At 58.3% G+C, this 8,930-nt stretch overlaps 1 protein-coding gene across 8 annotated transcripts in view; it reads left to right on the forward strand.

Moving 5' to 3' along the window:
- Positions 1-7,195, forward strand: part of MOK (MOK protein kinase) — a 50,546-nt gene extending 43,351 nt beyond the window's left edge. For 2 of the 8 annotated variants that reach the window (XM_082737514.1, XM_082737521.1), the window contains 5 exons: positions 1,401-1,579; positions 3,084-3,185; positions 4,142-4,315; positions 4,779-4,890; positions 6,343-7,195. In XM_082737514.1, coding sequence (XP_082593640.1) covers positions 1,401-1,579; positions 3,084-3,185; positions 4,142-4,315; positions 4,779-4,890; positions 6,343-6,699 — 924 coding nt within the window. In that variant the 3' untranslated portion in view covers positions 6,700-7,195. The other 6 variants (XM_082737518.1, XM_082737517.1, XM_082737519.1 and 3 more) reach the window with 6 other exon arrangements.
- The last annotated feature ends 1,735 nt before the right edge of the window (positions 7,196-8,930 follow it).

Raw genomic sequence — 8,930 nt, forward strand, 5'->3', positions numbered from 1 at the left:
CATGTGAAAGCAGAAAAGGCAGGATCTGCACTCAGGTCTGTCCCATACTCTAGCCACATCCACTGTACATATTTCCAAGTGTGAAGGCTGGTAAGTTTGGCGATATGTATACACACATGAAGCCATCATCACAGCCAGGCAGACAGACCTTTTGTCTCTGGAAGGTTATTCATACTCTTGGTCATCCCTCCTGTCCGCTGTCCCCTTGTCCCCAGGCATTAGTTTGCACTTTCTAGAATGTTCTCTAAATGGCATTTGTAGTATGTGTTCTTTCTTGGTCTGAATTTGTCCCTCAGCGTCGCCATTCTGACATTTGTCCACACCGTAGTGTGGAGTGCCGCACCTTTTGAAGTTGTCCCACAGTTGTTGGCTGTTCTCTGTCTTCGTCATTTGTTGTCTCTGCATTTCAGTTTGGAAGTTTCTGTTGGTGTGTCTTCCAGCTTGCTGATTCTTTCCTCCGCTGTTTAGCCTATGGATGAGCTTATCAAAGTCATTTTTTATTTCTGGCACAGTGGTTTTATTTCTAGTGCTTTCTTTTGATTCTTAGAGGTTCCATCTCTCTGCTTGCATTTCCCATGTGAATTTTCCCTGAACTTGGCCATCATCTACTTTTTCCACTAGAGCCCTTAACTATTCACTTGTAGAGATTTTAAATTCCCTGACGAGTCATTCCAAAATTCTTAACTCTATGCCATGTCTGAAGCTGGTTCTGATACTTGCTTTGTCCCCCAGACTGTTTTTCTTGCCTTTTAACAAGACTTACAATCTTGTTGGAGGTCCGACATGACGCACTGGGTGATGGGATCAGGTGAAAGCCTGGAATGAAGTTCCTTGATAACCTGGCTAGGAAATGTGCTGCGTTTAATGTTTGCTATAGGTGTAGGCACAGAGATTCCAAATTTGTTGACATCGTGTATGTTATTACCCGAATGTGAGGGGTGAACAAAATGGGAGAGATATCTTGAAACATGTCTCCCTGGTCTTTCTGACTTGACCCAAAGAACCCGTGGCTCCAGAGAGCTGGCCCCTCCTTCCCCCATCCCCAGGGGCAGAACAAAGGGGCCAGAAGAGTTGGACAGATGGAAGTTAGAGACACAATAGAGCCAACGAACCACTATGGTGTTTTTAATTCATTTGTAGACTCGTGCTGTGACTTAAAATTTCCCAAGACCTATAGACATTTGGAAATATTTGTAAAACAGAGCCAGGATATTTGTAAATGCATCCTACTGGATAGAAACCCCACTCTGGTATGTGTTAGAGGCCCTCGTGTGTGCTCATGAAGTCATTTGTATTTTATAAGCTGCTTTCAGTGCTCGTAATTTTCCCATCCGCACATAAATATTTGAAGTGGTCTCTACTGTAACAGCTGCTTGGTGAGATGTCATTTGTCCCTGCAGCAGGATGTCCTGAAGTTGGGGGACTTCGGATCCTGCCGGAGCGTCTACTCCAAGCAGCCCTACACGGAGTACATCTCCACCCGCTGGTACCGAGCCCCGGAGTGTCTCCTCACCGACGGCTTCTACACCTACAAAATGGACCTGTGGAGCGCTGGCTGCGTGTTCTATGAGATTGCCAGGTAGAGCTGAGGCCCGCCTCGTGCCCGCGGGCCTCCAGGCCGATGTCCCGAAGCGGGCCGCCTGGCAAGGCTCGGCCTACCCACCGGGTGGCTTCAGGCCAGGCCCTTCCTTTACCAGACAGACTGCACCGTCGTCCTGCCAACGGGACTATTTCACGTGACAGAAAACACACTCGGCCTTCATTTTCCTTTTCGTCAAATACTTGTCCTTGTTCGCACGTGACTAAGTGCAGAACAGCATCGGTTTCTTCCTCCCTATCTTGGCCGGCGGCCGGCGGGGCTCCCTGCTTGGCTTCGCCAGTGAGACGGTTGACTCGGGAGTTCAGGACCAGAGTAGAAACGTGCTTATTGCCACCCTGTGGGGTCCACCTTGGGGGCGCGAGAGCAGTGTCCCTGCTCCTGGGACCTACCCTGAGACAGTGTGTAGGATGTGCTGGTCACAGGTGTGAGGGTGGGTCACCTTGTGGCACAGCTGGATTCTAGAAAGGCCTGTCCTAACCGTCCTCCCCGGCTTCCATGCCCCTCAGCCTTCGTGCTTAGTCGGCAGGTGGAACTGTGGCCCATGAAGAAGGGAGGTGGGCTGATCCCACGCAGGGGTGAGTAGGGCTCACCCCTACTAGGGGTGGAAGAGCCCCACGGAGCAGGTGGGCCGGTGTTCGCTTGCTCGGAGTGGACTGTTACGGACGAGCAGGTGAATTCAACATCTGGGTGACGTGCCTAGGCGAGGACGCGGGTCATCTGCTCTCGCCAGCTCAGCTGCCCACTTCATCAATACAGACATGCGTGTCCTTCAGGACATACCGGCTGAGAATCGACTTGTTATTTTTGGAAAGCTGAGTGGCGCTTTTCATGGACGCTTAAGTACTGGCAGAGACAGGCCTTCCTGCTGCGCTGAGTTCCGTCCGGGGAGTGGACTACGGTGCTGGGAACATGATGGCTGGTGCGGGGAGGGGGCTCGCCACACACAGCCCTGCCGCCCGCCCCGTCTCAGAGCTGCTCCCCGCCTGCCGGCACGCTCCTCCTCTCTCCTGGAGCCCCGGACATGGTGGCTTTCCCACGCAGGGCTCCCGTCTCAAACTCTTTGTGGCGCGTCCTGCAAATTGAATTTATTTATATAAGCCGAAAAGCTTTCATCCACAATTCCAAAATCCATAAACACTCCGGAAACCAAAATGTTTCTTGGACTTCATTTGTCCTCAGAACCAGACCCGGCCCACCGTGGAGTTTTGTAGGAAAACCTCCCGTGACAGGAGACTTGTGGGGCTGATGCGTCTCACCGCGGAGACCCCAGGGTGTGCAGAGGAACGTGAGCTGCCTCTCAGAAGGACACCCCCTGTCGGGAGAGGAGAAGCAGACCCGAGCGGAAGGGGGGCTGGAAACCCCACGGCCGCAGGCGGGAGCGCGCCGGTGGGACCCTCGGGTTTCCGTGCGAGCGAGCCGCCCGGCAGAGGGGGACGCGGGCAGAGGAGGCCTGTCCTCACCGCAGCCCCGTCCCGCTCTCCAGTCTGCAGCCGCTCTTCCCCGGAGCTGATGAGCTAGACCAGATCTCAAAAATCCATGATGTCATCGGCACGCCTCCTGGGAAGACCCTCGCCAAGTTCACACAGTAAGTGTGGCGTGCGCCCCAGAGTCCCGTGGAACTTGCTCCCTGCCAGGGCTGGTGGTGGCCGCCAGCCGAGGGGACCAGGCCGTGCCTCTCCTGCCCTTGTAGGCCCTCCCTCTGCTTGGGTCCCTGCAGCCGCCGAAGGGGCTGCTCCGGGCTGTCATCCCGCAGGGGCCCTGCCGGGACTGCTCGCCCTCCAGCAGCACGGAGGGGTTCAGTCGGCCTCGCTGAAGGCCTGGCGGGCAGGGCTCGTCCTCCGAATATTTACCCGGGAATGAGAGACCTTTGGGTGGAGAAGGTGCCCACACTCTGGCTGTGCGTGGTGAGGCGTCCGTGTGACGGTCACCTAGCGCTGTCAGCAGCCCTGACAGCCGGGCCACGACGGGTCAGGGTTTGGTTTGGTCAGGGGTGCAGCGGCTCCTGGGCCCTGGGGAGGCAGGGAGACGCGACCGGTCTGGGCTCCTCCTTCTCCGAGTTTTCCCTCTTTCTTCTCAGCTAGGAACGTGCTGTTAGTCTGCTCAGAGGAAAGTTGTGTTCTTGCATTGACGGCACAACAGATTTCTCAAACCTCCTCCCCAGCCCCTTTCTAAAACTAGACTTTATTTTTTAGAGCAGTTTCAAGTTCAGAGCAAAACTTAGTGGAAGGTACAGAGATCCCCTTTGGGGAATCCCAGCTGGGGCCCACACAGTCTCCCCCACCGTGACCGTCTGTGCCAGGGTGGCGTGTCGGTTCCCACTCACAAGCCTATGCCGGCACATCATCACCCCGAGTCTGAGGCTCACATGAGAGGGCGTCCCTCTGCTGCTGCACGTCTCTGGGTTTGGACAACAGTGTGGCTGCACCCCTGCTTAGTGCATAAACTGTCCTCAGCACAGGGCCCTGTGGAATCATGACGGCGGCTGGCCACGTGCTTTAGATAATGGCATGATCGTTTATTATCATTGGGCTTTTAATACAGGTCGAGAGCTATGAGTTTTGATTTTCCTTTTAAAAAGGGATCAGGAATACCTCTACTGACAGCCAGTCTGTCCCCACAATGCCTCTCCCTCCTGCACGCAATGGTGGCCTATGATCCCGATGAGAGAATCACTGCCCACCAGGCCCTGCGACACCCCTACTTCCAGGAGCAGAGGTGGGCGCCTGCGCAGCTCCGGGTCGTGGCGGGAGCTGGGCCGTTGGAGCAGGGGCGGGTAGTTCTGGGAACAGCTCTATCCTGAACCGGGTACCCCCGAGGTGGCCCCTCGCTCTTGGCTGGTGTGGCTTCCAGGAGGAGGTGGTCAGTGGCCCGCGGCAGGGCGCGAGGAGGGCTCGGCGGCTGCGTTGAGGTTGATGCCGAGGCCCCGGTGATCAAACCTCCAGGAGGGGCCTGGCGCACAGCAGTGACAGCAGGGACCTGGCTGTGGGGTTGGGGGCACGCTGGTACCTGGCACAGGAGGAGCTGCCTGAGGGCGTCTAACCCCACACCTCGGGGCCCTGTGCCAGGGCAAGCATAGTGGCGAGGGCGGAGGTGACCAGCTTGGGAACAGGGAGAGGGACGCGCCGTTGTGCTGGGCACCTTCTCAGGGGCGCGGGCCCTCCCTCTCCCTTCCCTGCAGGGCGGCTGAGAAGCAGGCTCTGGCTGGCCACAGAAAAGCTTTCTTTCCAGAGCGCCCCGTGGCTTCAGAACTACTCAGTAACCGCTGGCACGTTGCCGAGGACAGCCAGCAGGTACTGAGTGAAGGTGGTGAGCTGCGAACGGCCGTTGTGGCTGGGCCAGGATGCCCTCGGGTGGCCCGTGTCTCTGTGGAGGATGTGCCCCCCGCCCCCGCCTGGAAGGGTGCCCGTCCTCGAGGCCTGACCCCATGCCTTCCTGTGCCCTCTGACTGACCTGGCAGGGGACACGGAGAAGGTAAATTGGCCCCGGGTGACCCGGCAAGCCGGTGACCGGTCCCCACGCCCACAGATCATTTGCTTTAGAAACAAGTTCCTTCCGCAGTCTTTCCATCCGTGAGCGCCCCACGTGGCCCCCGCCACTGGGCCCCACCAGCCCTTTGGTCACTCGTCCCAGCATCTCTGCGTGTCACTTCGTGCTAGGAGCTGAGGTCACTGACATGTCTGCTGCCAGGCTGCTTTCTGGAATTCCAGACTGCTGTTTCCAGCGCCTGCTGAAGGTTCCCTTCGGCTAATAGGCCGAGTGGTTCAGACCCAATCCCCCACTCTCTTCTCCCAAACCTGCTTTTCTACCCAGGCCTTCCCTTTAAGGGTGGAGGTGGCTCCCTTTCAGCGGTTCGGGCCCCGAATGGTGACACACGCCCCCGCCCACCTGAGCCCCTTATTCTGCCTCCCAACTGCTGTCCCTGCTCAGCCCTTCCCGCCACAGAGACGTTTGTCTGTGTCGCTCCAGCCGGCACCCACCAGTCCCCCCGTGTCGAGAGGGGCCACATGGGAGGCCTTCCCCACTTTGTGGGCCATAAGGTCCCATCACAGCTGCCCTCTTTTCTCTGGTGCCCTGGGTGGTCCATCAGCCAACCGTGGGGCTCTTTCCCAGTAAGACTTAGGGCACTGCGATGGCATTCCATCTGCTATGTGCCACGAAATTATTTGCAACTATTAGAAAATGTAGCGGTGCCTGGGTGGCTCAGTTGAGTGAGTGTCCAACTCTTGGTTTTGGCTCAGATTGTGATCTCGGGGTCTTGGGATCAAGCCCCACGCCGGGTTCTGGGCTCGGCAGGGAACCTGCTACAGATTTTCTCCCTCCCCTCAAATAAATGAATAAATAGAATCTTTTTTTTTTTTAAGTAAAAAAATTCTTAGCTCATCAGCCACACTAGAGCAAGACGGCAGGCAGATCTGGCCAACCCGGAGTTAGAGCAGGGCCACCAGCACAGCCGCGGCCCGTGGAGCGCGGCTGTGACCATCTCAGTGTCCTCCCTCGTGTCAGGCCAGGCCAGGCCGCAGTCAGCTGCCCCGCGGGGCGGACTCCATGTGAAACTACCGTGGGACGCCCCAACAGCGGCCGGGGGGCCTGGGTGGCGGGCATACCGTCCAGTCGCCGTATGGCCGCACCTCTTGGTCAAGTTCCATTAGGCCGAAGTCGTGCAAAAGAGCCTCTCTTGTTTTTCCTAATTTCCATGAAGGGGACACCATTGTACGTTCATCTGCCCTGTGTTTTGTTTCAAGAAACAGTCCCTAAAGCCAGAGGAGGACCATCCCAGGAGACCAGGCCCAGCCTACGTCACGGAACTGCCCAGACTGAAGCTTTCGGGAGTGACCGAACCATCCTCGTATCCTAGCCCCGCGCTGCACCCCGTGTTCGGCCCGGGGCCCGGCAGGAAAGTGCTGGGGCTGAGGCCCCTCGAGGCTGTCGGCGCCCGTCAGAAGGTAGCGCATCGCGCTCGCTCCCCGGGGCCCGCAGTTCTCAGGCCGGCCCCGCCGAGAGTCTGTTTCCTTCGACAGACGGATGCGCACAAGGACACGACGCCCGACCTGAAGCGGTACTGCCTGCCCTCGATCCAGAGGAAGGGCGGGGGGCGCTGAGACGCCCCCGCTGGCTCGCCCCTGGGAGTGGAGACTGGGTGTGGCCAGGCTGGCCCGTGGATCGCCACCGAGCCCCCAGGGGAGGGCTGCGGGGTGAGGCCTGGCGTGTCCCCCTCGCAGAGCCTGACGTCCCCGGAGGCACGGCCCCGCCGGCCAGCTGGTGCCCCCTCGGCCTGGACCCCCAGCCTGCGGCTCCGGGTGTCCTGAAAGAGGCTGTCCTGTGCTCCAGCCAACACATCCGTAAAACCACCTCAGCCCGGGCTTTCTTCTCATGTTTCTAACCGAGAGATTTGGGGCAGAGAATATTTTGTAATTTTTTTTTAATCTGAATCAAAACAGAAGTCGGAGTTTATACACTGTGTTATTTAGGCTTGGTTTCAGCACGGGCTTTGCGCGTCGTGCCTTCTTTAGATGTCACCAGTCGCACGGGCATGTCGCAGTTACATCATGCTGTCGGAGTTTTATTAAAGAATAAGCTATCAGTGCGATATTTTAATATTTCCTGAGTTAAACATGTGTCCTAACATGCATTTCTCTATTTTAAGTCTTGGGAACATACGTGGGAATCTATTTTGTTGGGAAGGCTTTGGTACAGCTTAGTTTTGTGGCACTTGAGAAGCCAGAGGCTCTGCCTGGGTGCACGTGGCCTTCGTGCCCTGGGAGGCTGTGGCCAGACGAGGCCGCCACGCGTGGGGCACGTCAGAGCACCGGCTTCCCCGCGGCCTCTGGTGTTGGCTCCACAGTAGAGATGCTGCTTAGCTTTGCCGCGGGCCCGCCTGCTGGGCAGACGCCAGGCCCCTCCTGAGCCCCTTTTTGTCTTGGGATGTCGGGTAGTGACGCCTTCGTTTTATCTTCACAAATGTACACCATTAAGAGAAGGCAAATTTCCCAGGTTAGTTTTAGTCTTCTTATTCCCTCTTTAAGACAAATCCGTGATGCTCTTCCACAGGCTCTCCAGTTGCCACCGCCTCTGACCTGCCTGCTAGGTCAGGGGCAGGCCGGGGGTCCCAGGCCGGCCCGGCCGAAGGGCAGATTCAGCACCAGAAATGACACCTCATGTGTTGGGGGCACATGAGGAGGGGCTGGGAAGAGCTTCCTTTGAGCCCATTTAACACCCTGGCAGAGGCTTCCAGATTCCCTGTTGTAGTGGGGAGCTCTGGGGGTCAAGAGGGGCACTGCTCTGCCTCTGCAGAAGACCTGGGAGTTCCGGGGCCCCTGGGAGCTGAGGCGAGGAGGCGGCCAGAGCAGGTGGCGCTGGGGCTGAGCAGCAGGAGGGCCAGGGGGACAGGAGCAGACTCCTGGGATTGCAGAGGGCCCTGCAGGGCCTGCGTGCCCACACTCTGAACCCAGGCCGAGGCGGCTGCCGGAGAACCGGGCCCCCGACGGGCAGCGGTTCACGGGGCAGGCTCCTGTCCTCGAGGACTGGCTAAGGACCATTTAAGGACTGACAAGAATTTGTGTATTTAGGAAAGCTGTTACCCCTGTAAGTGTATAAAACTCAAGAGAAAAATCTTTCAAGTTCTCCCGCATGCATTTCTGAGAAAGCAGACTTGTCTCCACTGAGGGCCTCTCTGGGGCAGGCCAGGCCCTTGTGGGTGCGACCTGTCCACCCACTGAAGCTCTTTTGGCTTCATGTTGGTCTCTGGAAGACAAGGCTGGGAGGCAGGTAGCCCGGAGCCAGGAGCCAGGAGCCCGGAGCGCAGCCACACCAGGCCCCAAAGCGGGCAGTCCAGCCCCCTGTGCACTGGCACCCACGGAGAAGCGGGCCACGCTCTCCCTTCCGGCACCCACCCAGACGCCCTCAGCATGGGAGCCAGTCCCTGGGCAGCCGGAATGGCTCTGGCTGTGTCTGGCCTCCAGGCCCTGTGCTGGGCCCGTGCCAGGGGCCGCCTCCACCCACTTTCGAGGCCCTGGTGGGTCTCCGCTAGCTCCAGGCTGGGAAGGTGGTGAAGGGGACCTGAAGACCAGGTGAGCCTTTGCGGGCAACACTCTTCCCAAGCGACAAAGCCCAGTGCACCAGCCTCCGTTCCTCCCCGACAGGGTCCTCCTGCCCTGAGCCCCAGAGGGCATGAGCACACATGGCCCGGGTGCCCCGGCGTGCAGGTGCGGCCTGGGGTGCTGGTCCCAGAGCTCCCGTTGACAGCTCCTTCACGTGTGAACCTGCTTGTGGGGTAGAAAGAGCGAAGGCGACGCCACCCAAGGGACCTGAGCGCGGCTGCTCCCTGCTCGCC

This window comes from Mustela nivalis (assembly GCF_964662115.1).
Source record: "Mustela nivalis genome assembly, chromosome: 6".
NCBI classification, from domain to species: Eukaryota; Metazoa; Chordata; class Mammalia; order Carnivora; family Mustelidae; genus Mustela; species Mustela nivalis.